The 15,562-nt window shown below is 36.2% G+C and overlaps 1 protein-coding gene across 8 annotated transcripts in view; it reads right to left on the bottom strand.

The window, feature by feature from the left end:
• LOC108401140 (signal transducing adapter molecule 1) overlaps window positions 1-15,562 on the bottom strand; it is a 107,334-nt gene that overhangs the window by 72,139 nt on the left and 19,633 nt on the right. For 2 of the 8 annotated variants that reach the window (XM_073229133.1, XM_073229137.1), the window contains exons 2-4: window positions 13,833-14,347; window positions 13,436-13,694; window positions 4,790-4,874 (exon numbers count right to left, since the gene is read on the bottom strand). In XM_073229133.1, coding sequence (XP_073085234.1) covers window positions 4,790-4,874; window positions 13,436-13,475 — 125 coding nt within the window. In that variant the 5' untranslated portion in view covers window positions 13,476-13,694; window positions 13,833-14,347. Of the gene's footprint in view, window positions 1-4,789; window positions 4,875-13,435; window positions 13,695-13,832; window positions 14,348-15,562 lie in introns of those variants that run through there. The other 6 variants (XM_073229139.1, XM_073229136.1, XM_073229134.1 and 3 more) reach the window with 5 other exon arrangements.

Here is a 15,562-nt window from a genome sequence, read left to right as displayed (position 1 = left end):
GAGAGGGAGGAGAGGGATGAATAAGTAGTGCACAGGACATTTTTAGGATGGTGAAACTATTCTGTGTGATACTATAATGACAGATACATATCGCTGTGGATATATCAAAATCCATAAAACTGTACAACACAGAGTGAGCCTGAATGTAAACTATTACTATCATTCTCAAAGATCTCTTGATTCTAAACAAACAGACTTTTCAGTCCATAATATGACCTCACTGCCTAGGCATTTTTCAGTCCTTATTCACACACTGGAACTACACACTAAAAATCATGTGACTATCTTAAGGAGTCAGAAGAATTTTTTCAGAATGTTTTTTTTTAAGTTCAACATATTCAAACATTTCAGGCTTAAAAAAATAATAACTATAACCTGGAGGGAGCAAAAAGAAACTACATCTAGTAGGTCTCCTCAGATTGACATTATTATTTGGGTTTATTAATTTTAATTAATAATCATTACAGTGTACTCATTATTTACATGCCACTAATTAACTAATGTTAAAGTAGAAAATAATTTCTAAATTTGTCAGTTTGACAACCCTGCAACACTGACATTAAAAGAAATACTGCAGGATATATTAAGGATTTAATCAATTACAAATGTAGAACAGTGCATATGATGATTATAAGATATGAATGGGAAATCAATTTGTACTGTGACAATGGAAGATACAAAAGTGGTGACAAATACAGGACAAGGGAGGGGAACAGTAATAGGAGTTCGGCTTGTCAGTATTCACCTTTTAAAATTGTTTTAATTTTTGAATCATGTGAACATACCTATATTTGAAACAAAAAGTATGTATTTTATGTAAGCATAGGTATTTCTTTAAATCAACAAACAAAATACATACACATATACATATAGTTTAAAGAACAGACTAAGGTTTTTTTTTAAAGGACTTAAGGAGGGTCTCAAAATACCACTGGAAACCACATTTCTGGGTCACAGTTCTAACTGATTTCACAATTTTGGATCTTTTCCATCCCCCAAAAATTTTAGAATATTTTCCAAATTACTACAACTCTAAAAATGATGACTCTTAAAAAAAAGAAAAGACCAAGAGGATTTTTTTAAGTATTCTCCTAGGGAAGAAAGCCTTACGTTAATATAAAATATTTTATTTTTGCACTAAATATTTCTACATATACTGCTGATTAAAAATCATTTTAAAAAAAAACAAATCTTACTGAAAAAAGAAGTATTTTTCATAAAGTTCCCTCTACTGTCCCTAAATCCACTGTCTTACACAGATCTATATGCTTTACAAAACTACAGATTAACACCAAATGGCAAGTTTTCTTAAAAAAATTTTCTTAAAAAATTTTCTTAAAAAGATTTTCTTAAAAAAATCTTTAAAAGATTTTCTTAAAAAAATCTAAAATGTTGCTCTTCTGAAAAATACTTAATTATATTTACTAATAAAAAATAACTTAATTATTTTTTATTAGTAAGTTATCTGAAAATATGCAACCCAATTCTATAGCACTTATTCTTAGGCATCTAGGTACAACACCACAGGATCTCTAAATAATTTTAGAGGCCCACAAAATTTTAATTTCTTTTAAAATAAGAAGGAAAGAAGATGAACTATTAAGTCAAAGATAATATTTTAATGGATATTAATATGCTGTCCCTATAACAATGCAGTCGTAAAATATTTCTATTATTTTTTATGGCGAAAGGGACCCATAAAGGCAAAAGTGCCAAGGGTCCATGAAACTCATAATACGGTCCTTCTGTTTACTATTTCCTATTATGTAATTATCAAGGGCAGCAAGGAAGTAAAAATACAACCGGATATGATGTAAAGCATTATTCTTATAAGAGAAATCACACACCTGAGTAAATATTGAGAGTCTGACATTTTTTAAAAAAGCTCAGTAGTATTAAAATATTTAATCCTTTCCAAACAATTGTTTATTAACAAGAGCTATAAAGAGATATCACATTCCCATAAACAAATAAATGCTTAGAAATTAATTTGGTAAGGATTTAAAGGAACTACAGAGCAGTAAGTATTAAAGAGGAAAAATGAGGAAAAAGCAAGAAAAGGGAGAGCAGAAAGGAAAAAATATTTATTAAAAGGAAAAATAGAACCACCTCTCATTATTTAACTTAGGAAAGTTGAAAATATTTCCTAATTAAATTCATATATTTAGCATAATATCAATTAAAATCCCAAAAGAATAAATGAAATATTAAGAAATATACTGAGAGAATGTTATCTAAATTTGAAAAAATAAAAAAATGAGCATGTATTTAAACCTAGTGATACTAGACAAAAACAAAAAATGGATAAATGGAAAAGTTTTTTACAGCTAGAGAGCAGATTGATGGTTGCCAGAGCTGGGTGTGGGGGTGGTCAATATGGGTGAAGGTGGTCAAAATGTACAAACTTCCAGTTATAAGTAAGCTCTGAGGTTGTAATATACAGCATGAATGGTATAGTTACAATACTTTATATTTGAAAGTTGCTAAGAGAGTAATTTTAAAGTTCTCATCACAAGAAAAAACAGGAAGAACAAATACATGTTTCTAGTGTAACAATGTTAACATGAAGAAAAATAGATCTGTTTATTATATATACATCATACATAATTTCAGATGGGTCACAAGTTTAGTTTTTAACAGGAAAATATAAAATATTTCTAGTAATGAAAGGCAGTTTGTCTTCATTTCAAGCACCTAACCAAATTATTATAAAAAGTGTCTACAAAATGAAGAATACCAAAGTAAAGATAAAAAGATAACCAATTGAGTGGAGAGAGAAGAAGGACTTTGCAAATGGAATGTTAGATAAACTTTTATCTCCAAAATACAGAGAGTTTGAGCTGGGTTGATAACTAGTCCTCAACAGACAAACCGTCACAAAATAGGACTTTAAGCAAAAAGACGCAAGTTGTACCCATTTAACCATGTGCCAGGCACTATGATAAACACTTTATACATAGTCTCATTCCAAAGTCCATGCTCTCAACCACTAAGCTATTTGCTTCTTTTCCATGTACAACATTTCATGGACCTTTCATTCTACAAATTCTAAATCAACTAGATAGACATGAATTACTCTAATATAAGACAAAACACAAATAAGAATGATTTTGATAGAGTGCTTTGATGATTCAGAGGACCATGGTATGATTTTCACTAAAGAGGATAAGGAAAGACTGTGGAAGAAATGGGCCTAGAAGGGTATGAGACACAGAGATAGAAAGAGAACTATATTCCATGCTGGAGGAACAGAAAGCTTGAGTTGAAAAACATGGTATGTGCAAGAGAAGTGGAAAATAAATGGTTCAGAGGCCTAGGAGGTTAGATTCAACTCAGTATGGAAGGTAGGGGAGTAATATAATCAGAGTTGTTGTATGGCAACTGGTCAGAAAAAGAGATAGAAATGGGAAAAAATGTCAGACAGTTAAATCACTTGTCTACGCATAGTAAGCTATGTCTCAAGTGGGGCCAACAGAAATAGAGAAAAAGGAAGAGATACGTAGCACACAGTAGTTACTCAAATTTCAATTAAATCGAGGAGCTAACAGAGTCAGAAATAACAAGACTTAATATACGAAAACGTAAAGATAACAAAGGGGATAGATGATGCCATAATGGGAGGCCACATTTCTGGGAACCTGACAGGAGGAGCAAGTTGGGGGCCAACAAAGGGCTAAAATGAAGGGGTAAAAAGGCTCTGAAGACAAACTGCCACCACCTGGTTTGGCCATGTTCAAGGACTTAACTAAGAAGACTTCATAGTACCACCACTTGAGAGATGTTAAGGAGGCAGATTGATAGAATTTAGCAATAAAATAAATGTGGAGGTGACTCTGAGATTTTAAGTGCAAATGAAAAAATAATCTTGTCGTTAACAAAAAACAAAGGAGAAAAAGTAAGTTTAAAGCAAAAAGAAATTTCAGGTTTCTAGAGGGTATGATTAGGCTCTTTAGTACAATATCCAAAAATAATGCTCTGTCACGGGACTAGTGCTTGGGTAAGAAGAAACACAGCTGAAAATACAGATGTCTCCACATAAAGATACCTCAAAGCGAGATTTCAAAATAAAAAGTATTAGAATAGTAAAAAGTATTACAGAAAAATAGGATCAAAGAAAGTTTAAGGAATAATCTGTATTTAGAAGGGAAGAAAGAAAAGCCAAAGAAGAACTGTCCAAGGTCTAAGATTATCATCAGAAGAATCAAGTATAATACAGCAGTGTTCCCTAACATTCTTCACATGAAAATACAGAAATATGACGTATCTGTGTGGCACAAAGGGGTAAATGAAGCTGTGAATAACTGGATATTATTAGCCCAGGAATTAAGGAAACCATTAATCTGGATACCGATTAATCCATTCACAGCACTGTTTAGAAAGCACTGCATTACCAAAAAGTCTGTATGCCAAAAAGTTTCAGATTCTATTTCCCTAAAACTATCTCTTTTAATAGTCACCAGTTAGTTGGATGGAATTTTGCAGATGTAATGAAGAAAAGAACTAAGAAATAACCACGAAGCTTGGTAAATGAGAATCCCCTGATGACTTTAAAAATCAGTGGAAAAAGACTAGATTTCAGGAAACAAATATGGGCAAGTGTGACTGATAACCAACATTGTGATCAGTCATGTTGCCCTAACTGATTATAAGGAGTAACCTAAATGGGATGATTCTTCAAATATTGCTAGCAAAATCATTCTCTTTCTAAACTAAATTGTGACTGTAATATGCTTTACCTTGTAATTCTTGCTTTACTCATGTTAATAAAAGAATGAAAAAAAATCCTTACCCAGTACGAGACTGACCAACTTTATCACAAATATCCAAAATGAGGCCCCAGTCCTCAGCAGTATTCATCTCACTGGTTGCTTTCTCTGTATATTACAAAAAGAAATTGCAAAAACATTATTTAAAAAAATCTTTAAGAGGTAAATAACCACATTCAAATTACCAAATTGTAATGCAATCAAGTACCAACAATAAATCAGAATACCTGTCAACCATCTGGTTAATGAAATGTTCAAATCTACCTTTAAAAGGGGATAGCTATAGGTGCACCTTTATTACCTATCACAATTATTTTCCCCATTCACATATCAGTTGCTTGCTACTTATTATAAAAAAAAGGCCACTGATTTTTCTTTAAAAAGAGTATACAGGTCTGCCCCTTTCTACACATAGAATGACTAAAATAAGAAAACTTTTCATTGTCAAATAATTCTAGTTTTACTTGGCAGTGAAAGAACATGACTTAGCACTGATCTCTGTCAAAATGTTTCAGGTAACTAAGTTAATTAATTATCTACTCTTGCTGATTTTGATTTCTGACAATGGGGAGGAGGAAAATGAACAAAAGAAAACCAAGCTTTAACTGAATATTTTCCTTTAAATAAAAACTTCACAAATTAAGAACATTAACAGACTTATGGCAGGCTGAACTTAACCACTTAATTTGGTTCCCTCCCTTAATTACAATAAAAGGATTTTTTGAAAGACACACAAGGACAAGGAAAACATGAGAAGTGATAAAAGCAACAATATTTCAAAAGCTATTAACTATAGATATATAGTAACCTATCAATGTTTAAGTTTCCACAGTATATTGTAAATCCTGGAAAATAATAACAATTTCTACTTTGGGTAATTCTTTTCAGTATTCATGATATCAGCCTAAGTGCTCAATAAATACTAAATCAATCATGTAACTGCAATATGAATTCATCAAAATCATTGAAACACTTGGACCTTTAATAGCATCCACTTCAATGGTTTTCTAATTTTACTTTTCAGTGCAGAAACACTCCACAACGTAATTCTGATGTTAACTACCTAGAACTGGACCAGACTTCACAGGCTTAGGAACAGAATTCTACAAGGCTCCTCTCAAATCAGATGCAAGCAATAGTCTGTGGTTCCCAGTCCCTGTCCACCTCCTGAACTGGCTACAAGTTTAGAGGTTCCCACTACCTCCTCAGGTTTGTTTGATAATTCACTATGACAATTTACAGTACTCAGGAAAGCACTTATGACTACAGTTTTATTATAAAAATATACAAATCTTGACCAGCCAAGGAGGAGATGAATAGTACAAGGTCTGGGTAACACAGTTTTTGTGCCCCCAGCATGCATCATCCGCCTGGCATATCAATATGTATTACCAACCAGGAATCTCAACCAAGGTTCTGTGTGCAGAGTTTTTATTGGCCTTCTGTTATGGAGGAATGACTGGCCACCTCCTAGAATTCAATCTCCCGCTGTCCCCAGTCCTGGAGGTCTGGCTGATGTCATGTGATACAAAACCCCAAATATCTAATCACAAGGTTTGTCTTTGTGGAGTGACGGCTCCCAGGCTAAATCACCTCATCAGCGTAAACTAAGGTGTCATCCCAGGAGTCCACTATGAATAAGATGCTCCTATCACTCAGGAAACTCCAAGGATTTAAAGGTTCCCTCCCAGAAAACAAAGGTCAACCAAATTCTTTATTATTTGACACACTCTTTTATAAGAAAATCTTATCTTAAGAGAAATACAGTATGTAAAGCAAATCCAGGTGGAACTGCTCTAATTAAGGAGTCCCAGAGCCCTACCCAAAAGGCCCCCCACCTTTCGGAAGCCCAAGAAGATTGAGTGAGTCATCCTCAACGATCCTTCAGTCTAACATTTACTTTATGCTAGAAAAGGAAAGCAAGTTATTACTTTGACTTGATAGTATATTTAAATAATTAATTCATCATCCTTACTGACTGGTAGCCAAGCAACCTTTTTAAAAGCACAGTGCACTGTTTAAAAGAACATACTTATATCTTAAAACTGATCACCTCACTTAAAAATATAACAGCTAAGCTTACTGCAACTTATTAAAAAGTTAACAGTTAACTAGAAATGATAGGCTTATATCTGATTAAATATAAACTGCCTATTTCCACAACTGAGTATGTTCTTACAGTTCCTGAATTAAGGCATATCCAGGAGTGGCTGGTATAGTCATTAGCAGATATGCTGAACACACATGAACTACCTTCTTACTTCCCTATGATTAACATGATGAGTATCTGACTCAAACTTATACATATATAGATCAGAGATGTAACCCATTTCAGAACTCTAAAACTGTGCACATTATTTAATGATGCTGCCTCAAGATGAGTAAGAGCAGTAGCACAGTTCTTCTCAGTTATAAAACATTTTAAATCAGAATATGAACTACTAGCACCAGTTCAACATGGTCTTGTGAATAGCAAATAGAGTAAAAACTACTATTTTCTAAGACAAAAACAGGGCTTGTGGGAAAGGAAAAAGTGACCAGCAAAAATAACACAAGACTTGCTTCAAAAGAATCCAAAGCTTCATAAATGATCTCATTTTATCCTCAGATTTGTCTTACTCTAACACTCAGAAAGAAGACATTGACCAATATGCCTAAGCAGTACACAGAAAAATCAAACAGGAAACCCCATTTGAATTTCAACAGTCTTCTAAATGGATTGGAGAACTTTTTTCTGATAAGCAACTACTTCTGATTTTCCCAAAATTTATGACTACCAAAAATTTGAGGAGGTAAGAAACACTGACAGGACAATTGCCCATCATGTTCAGGCTACAGGAAAAAGACTATCATTCAATCGGCTGGGAGATTTAACAGTTCATCAAAAATGGCCAATGGGGAAAGCAAGTCTTAAAGAAATTATCCCCCCTTTGAGATTATGGTCATCAATTTTTCAAAAATGTTTTACCTAATATGTCCTGTCCCACACCCCTGCTCCCACCACCACCATGACTGGAAACTGTATCTACAAAGAAAAGTAACCTGAAGCCTTACTAACCAGAAAGGAAGTAGGGATCAAAGGAACAGCATATAAGCATCTTAGAGAAGAGCACAAAATAGAAATGAAAACTTAAAAGCATTACAAAGAATAGCTTACAGAAGTAAAACAGAAATAGAAGAAACAATGAGTATCTTATTAACCCAGTGAGTATCAGACCTTTAACCAACCTGTATTCTGAATTTTCACATTTCTCTTGAGTATGTTTTCATAGTACTGATGCCACCCCTAAGGATTTGAGTAGCCTCCAAAGGCCTCACATCCCTTTCTAACTTTATTATAAGAGGTGCTAAAATATATCCATTGCTTATTATGTCAAGTACTGTTTCTAGTGTTTTACATGCATCATCTCCTTAAAAAAACTCTAATGAGGACTAAATGAAGAGAAGGCTGTCAGGGCAGAAGACACACACCTGAAAAAGCAGTAGTGTAAAACCAGTAAGGAAATATGCCTTGAGGAAAATAGTGGAAGGTGGCGCAGAAGGGGGTAAAAGGAACCAACATCTTACATGCCATGCTGAAAAGTTCAAATTCCTGTGAAAGCTGTAGATTCACTGAAATATTTTTATTACAGAAGCCATATGATTACATCTACATTTTAGAAGTATCATTATCAGACACCCAAAAAATGACTAGGGATGAACTGGAGTCAGAGACAACAGTTAGAGGCTGCTGTGCTAATCTAACAGAACAATGATGGAAACCTGCCCTACCAGTGGCAATGGGACTAGAACGGACAGGAGGCATGAATGGCAGGAGAGATGAATGGATTCAAGAGCTAACAGGAAGATAAAGCATGCAGACTACAACACAGAATCCATGAGGGCATATTCAGTGTACCTGGCACACTGTAGACAGTGTATATTTGTTGTTTGGAAAGTAAAAAATTGCAATTACAGAAGTCAAGAATGACTTCCCAGATTCTTCACATATGTGACTAAGTAAACTTAGGTACAAGTCATCAGAACAGAGAAAAAAACATAGTTGAGAAGAAATGTTTGAGCAGGATTTTGAACATGCTGAATTTGAAGCATTTTCAACTCCAGTAAAGAGTTAGAATGTCTAGAAAAAAATGTGTTTTTAAAGTATTCCTACTAGCAATTCCATGAGGTAGATGTTTTATCCCCATTTACAAAGGTGGAAAGTGAACTCAAGGAGATTCTGTACTTGCCTGGGTCCACATTTTGCCCACTTACTAATAGCATGTTGCAGCTACAATTTAAACCCAGAGTCCACTGTCTTCCATCATACCATAAGGCAGGAGAGTAATGTCACATTAACATTTATGAAGATCACAATGGCTGAGTTTTATGATACTGACCAGGCTAACAAAGTGGACTAAAAACATGTCCAAGTCTGGAGAATATGAACTGGTCAAAGCAGTCTGACTAGGAATACAAATATACAATTATAAAAACAAAGATATGATGATTTAGCAGAGGCAGGGTAGTGATTCAAAGATGCCTCCTGGGTTTCAAATCAAGATAACTAGAATATTATAAAATTGCCATATAATGAAGGAAGAACCACACACTGAAAAGATTCATTTTTCTGATAGATTAATTTTTAGATTATAACAAAACACCAAATAGAAATACAAGACAATAGATCTAGAAAAATACTAATAATTCATTACTTGATAAATACTCATTGATTGCTTACTATGTGCCAGGTACTATTCCTAAAATACTAAGAACAGAAATTAAAAGTTGTCATCCTTGTAGACTTTATATTCCACACAGGAGACAATCTATCAATTAATTAATGTCAGGTAGCTGAGTATTATAAAAGAAAAATAAAATGGAACAAGGAAACATAACTAGGGTAAAGATGGGTACTTTTTACAGAAGGTAATTAAAGAAAGCCTCTCTTAGAGGCTCATTTGACAGTCTTGAATGATGTGATAGTCAAAAAGACCTTCAAATACACGGGAGAAGTGTATCCCAGGCCGAAAACAGCACATCATAGATAGAGAGGCAAGAATGAGCTTGGAATGCTCAAACATAAGAAGCTTAGAATGAAAGTGTCTGGAGACTGCAATCTTATCAGAGACACAGGAAGGAGCTGGATGTGGGCCACAACAAGGGATTTTGTTTCCTCCGTAAGTGGAATGGGAAGCTACTGGAGGGTTCTGAGCAGGTAAGTGACATTATCTAAGATTTTTAAAAGTTCATTTACTTTTGTAGCTGAGAAATTATTGCAGGAAACGAGTGGTAGCAAAGATACATACTATAGGGCTCCTGCCATAGTCTATGAAGGAGATAATGAGGACTAGCGCAAGATAATAGTAGTCACATAAGAACTGATGAGATTCTGGATATATTTTTAAAGTAGAACCATAAGATCTTGCTGACAGAACAAACGTGGATTATGAATTAGAGATGAGTGACAGGAAGTAACAATGGTGCCATCTATTAGAACAGGCAAGAATGGAGGAATGAGCAGGTCTGGGGAAAGAAACCAACAATTATTATCTCTATATCCCATATTAAAGGAAAACTGAGGCACAGTTATCTAAGCAACTAGCCCAAAGTCACACTGCTGGTAAGCAGCAAACCTGGACACTGACTTCCGGCAGTACAGCTCCTGAGTCTGAATTCTTAATGCTAAGCTAAATCGCCTTCTAGACTCTAAGGGAAAAAAAGGTTGAGGCTCAGTTCAACATTTGGAAGTCAAAAAAAGGAGAAGCCAAAATAACTAAAAAAGAGCTAAGCAGACAATTAGAAAAAGTTTGGTGTCCTGGAAATGAAGTGAATTAAGTATAACAAAGAGGAATGCTAAATGATCGACAAAGAAATAGATTAGGAGTTGACCATTAGATTTGGCAAGATGGAATTCAGTAGGGACTATGAAATAAAAAGCCTGATGGAATGAGCTACCTTTGTAATTCAAGAGTTGAATTTAGCAAGAAATAGAACATAGAAAATGAGATTAATTTATTCAACAAATGTTTACTTAGTATTTATTAGTGCTAAACACCAGTCTGCATGCTGGGAATATAGTACTAAACAAGCCAAACAATATCCATGTCATCATGGAGCTCACATGCTAATAACATGTTAACTATGATCAGTATTCTTCCTCTTTTTATTAAATATTGTATTACATAAATCAGTTACTAAGTTTCTGATTCACCATTTCAGTTTATGAATAAAGCTGAAGACAATTTTGAAGAAGTACAAAAGTACACTAAAGTTAAGTGGTAAATAATTTTACCAAATGAGTTAGTAGGAGTACTTTAATATCATTGGCATACTCAATAGACAAAGCTAGAAGGAATATTGTTACACGTATTCTACATACTGTTTTCCACATGCTACAAAGTGAAAAATTTAAGGCAAGTCTATTCAACTCTCTCCAAGAATTATTTACTAGGAGTCTCTGACTAGGTCTTCTTAGATAGCCTTCCATGATATTCTGATACATGGATCATGAGAACAGAATTGATTCAAATACAAAAACCTGACCAACTTTAAACAGTTAGCTTTCCTGGAACAAAACAGTGTCCCTACACTCAAAAAACTTAATGACTAGCAGACTCAATTGACAGATTCTCAAGTCAACATTTATTAAGCACCTACTATGCAGTAACCAGTAAAATAATTAAGAAGCATAATACAGAGTATAACTGTCTTAATGCTAAATAACTTGGTAAAGACCAAAAGTGTTGCAGGAATTTTTTAAAAGGATGGAGATTAAAGTGCCTAGAGAACTGGTTTTCAAATGGGAAGTATTTTATGCCTCCAAGAGACTTTTAGCAATGTTTGGAAACTTTTTAAATCATGCCAGTGCTAATGACATCTGGATGGTAGAGGTCAAGGAATGCTGCTAAACACCCTACACTGGACAGGATAGACCCCCACAACACAGGTATTTATCTGGTCCAAAAGTCAACAGTGTCACTACGGGAGAAAACCCGGGCAAGAGCCAGGAAATGATTCAGGTATAACAAGCTGAATTCTGAGTTGACCTTTTAGCATGAGAACATGTAGAAAGGTAGACGAAATAATAGAAGCAAAAGTATAAAAGCAAAAGGAGCCTGTGTTTGAACTGTGTGGTGTAGGTCCTGGGAAAAAGGTATGACATTAAGAAAGTTATCTGAATCCAACAGAAATGTGTGTTCAAAAAGGTAACTGGAGAGTTGGAAGCTAGATTATATACAACCATGAAAACTAGATAAATGCTGGAAACAGAGAAAGCAGATATTAAGAAATTGTTTTATTCTAAGTATTTGCCGTAAGAATTAATAAGCTGTAAAACTGCTTGAGCAGAAATGTCTTATTCATCACTATCACTGAGCAATGTCCTGTAAATAGTGTGTTGTACAAACTTACTAAATTAAAAGCAATTTTTCAATTATTTTTTAAGTATTATTGGTGATCTCTAAAGTTTCATTCATTGTGAAGATTCAGGACATTCATTTTCACTCGAACTACAAAAAACTACTAAATAGAGGCACTACAGCAGACCTTCTACACATTATTTCATTGAATCACATACAGAATGTGTTTTTCCCCTCTTTAAAGATGAAGACACTGGGACTCTAAGAGCTTAAGTAACTTGCCCAGTTTGCTCATTCTTAGCTAGGCAGTAGCAGAGATAGGACTGAACCTTTTTCTAGTCTTAACCCAAACCTCCAGCTTCAACAATAGGCTGTAAAAGAGTTCAAAAGCAAAAGTCAACACCCACCTTTCATAATTAAAATATCCAAAGATACATAAAGCAACTCTATAAGGCTGTCCTAACGCTTCTTTAGTACACTAAAATTAGACATGGCATCTGGCTTGCCTTTATTCCACACCTGTGTACCAAGTTAGTTTCTAAGGGCATTAAAATCACTCCAAAATTCTCTGGGACCAGAAAAAAACTAAAAAGCTAACCTGTTGAATTGGTATGTTCAGTACCTAAAACCAATGGTTCAGAAAACCCAAAAAACAGCATTTCAAAATCAAACAAATTAGCTTTTCAAATTCGAGGTCCTCTTCCACACTTTACTTAAAGTACTGACATCTAGCCTAAAGATGGCAGTCCAATGGCTCAGATCTAGAATTCGGTTTCAGTTGTTGCAAGTATTCCATTTTCATGTCTCCCAACATTTTTGAGTCTACTCTTCACCAGAAGCTCTTTCCTCCTGTTAAGAGTTCCAAAAAAGATTTAAAGATCCTCTAAGGAGCTAACCTGTAACATTCTCCTAGTTCCAAAAGCTTAGCTAATATTTGATCAGGCAACTTTATCATAGGGTTTACAATCCTACTCTAAGTAAGATATTCCTACCCTAGGTAAAATACTCCTCAGTTCTTAAATCTGTTCTTCCAGAAGCACGGGCCCAGCACGAGATGCTACACCAGCTGTTCCTCCGAGGCCCTCTACATCAATCCTTTAAGTAGGTTTTGCAAAACCCACAATCCTAACTCAAGGCCCATTTCGCAGGCTGTCTTGAGTCCTATTTCTTTCAAAGACGATGCGCCAAGCCCCTAACCTCCTCCAAACTCTACAAGGAGCCTCGGGAAGGAGAACCTGGCCCTGTCCGGAGGTCCAGAACGCGGGCACACAGCGGTCAGAGTGGGCGTGTGTCCGGAGGGGGCTGACACCGAGCGGCGAAAGGACTCACCAACATCCTGATCGAAGGGATTGGTGGCAAAGAGAGGCATCGCCACTGCGTGCCCAGGTGTCCGCAGGGACTCCCCCTCGACACCACCGGAGTCAGGGTGTGACGTAGGAAGGAAGTCTCCTCAAGCAAAATCAGCAACACAGACAGACTCCTCAGGGTCTACGACAGCTCCGGCTCTCCCTGACCCCCAGCAACGACGGCGGCAGCGACGGCGACGGCGGCAACAGCAAAGAAGCCGAGAAGGCCCCCCGCCTAGAGCCTGTCGGGAATTTGGGAGAGCACAGCGCTGCCTGACCAAAATCGACCCAGAACTTGTCCCGCCAAAACAGCCCCAACCACACAGCGCTTCCGCCTGACTTCCCTTTTGACTAGTCCTGCAAGAGAGCGGGAGCAATACCTCTATTTTCTGCTTTTGCCATAGCCAGGACTCTCCGGAGGACGGGGTCCTCCAGGCGCGCCGAAGCCAACCAGCGAGCCCGGGAGTGAATCAGAGACAGAAAGAAGGGTCGGTTTGGGTTTGAGCAAGACCCCCGCCTTCTTCCTCACTCCGTTGTCGTAACTTCGTGGTTCCCTAGAAAAGGGATGGAAATTTTCATCTGGGGTCACCTAAGTAAAAAGCCCATGGGTTCAGTTCTCTGTCTGAGGTGACAAGAAACTTGCTTGGACGAAGTCATGTGAGCGGCACGGACTGGCTTGAATCCGCACAGAGGGGAGTGTCAGGGCGCGCGCTCCTAGGAGAGGCTGAGGTAACGCTGGCACCTTCGAGAGTCCCTGAACGCCCGGCTTCAGAGTCCCTGTCGAAAGCACTTGTAGTTGGGCGTTGGCAGCTGCTGACTGACTGTGCAGTCACAGCAGTTGTGGTGATTGGAAAATAAGTTTAACAAGCCAAGTATGTCCACAATAGCCTCCCTCCTAAATCGAGCAAAAACAGAAAACCGAGAAATGTGGTTAGAATTTGGTTAGACTCCTGACAACGTAAAATGGTTATTTAATAATTTTATTAATAAGTTTATTTGACAAATTAAGTAATTCTCTGTCATAGAAATGTTAAGGAGCATCTACTAGAGATTTTTGCATCCCACTCAGAACAAGTTAGAGCATCTTGCACGCATGTACATTATACCCAAATTAGAGCACTTCCAGATGTAGCATGTAAACAAATACTACCAGAGAGCCCACTTTCACACTACTATTTAATATTATAATGGTGGTCTTAGTACTAAAGTCGAGATAAAAAGAAAAGGAATATAGGCTTCAGACTTCACTTTGGCCAAGATGGAATAACAGAGACTAGATTTATCCCACCCACCGCCCCGCCTGGGACAACTGAAAAGCTGGATAAAATATATGAACAAAAGTTTTCATGACACTGGATATCTGGAGCAAACGACAGTGATTTCTGAGAGATGGGACACAAATGAACTGAGCCTTATGATTGCCCTAGCTTGCCTCCTGGATAGATTTTTCAGGTCAGGGCATAGACTGTCAGTCTCCTTGAGATGTGGACATAGAGCTGGGAGTCCAGAGGGACCCACGCTGTCAGGGTTTGCAGGGCAGAGTACTGGAGGCATTCTGGAACACATATACCTGTCATCTAACAAGATAAAAGAAATTGTCTGGCATCTGATCAAAAATTACCAAGGTATCTACACGAAACCTACTTTAAATATAAGACTATATTGTGGCATATAAAGATAGAACATGCTAACACTATTTTAGAGAAAGCTGGAATAGGTGTATTAATATCAAAGTAGGTTTCAGATCAAAGAATATTACCAGAAATACAAAATGTCACTTTATAATGAAAAAGGGGTCAAATAATCAGAGAACATGACAAACCTAAAGGGTTTTACATATAATAATAACATTTCATAGAATACAAAACAAAAACTGATGGAACTTCTAGAAAAAATAGCTCCACAATTATGTTTGGAAATTTCAACTCCCCTGTCTCAAAAGTGATAGAATAAGTAGGCATAAAATCAGTAAGGTCTTTAGAAGATTGAACAATACTATCAACCATCTTAAATTAATAGAACATTACATCTGATGAAAACTGAACACATACTCTTTTCAGGCACATACATTTATCAAGATAGAGAATATTCCAACCCATAAAACAAATCT

This window comes from Manis javanica, chromosome 2 (genome assembly GCF_040802235.1).
Source record: "Manis javanica isolate MJ-LG chromosome 2, MJ_LKY, whole genome shotgun sequence".
Lineage (NCBI taxonomy): Eukaryota > Metazoa > Chordata > Mammalia > Pholidota > Manidae > Manis > Manis javanica.
This window is presented reverse-complemented; position numbering and strand designations above follow the sequence as displayed.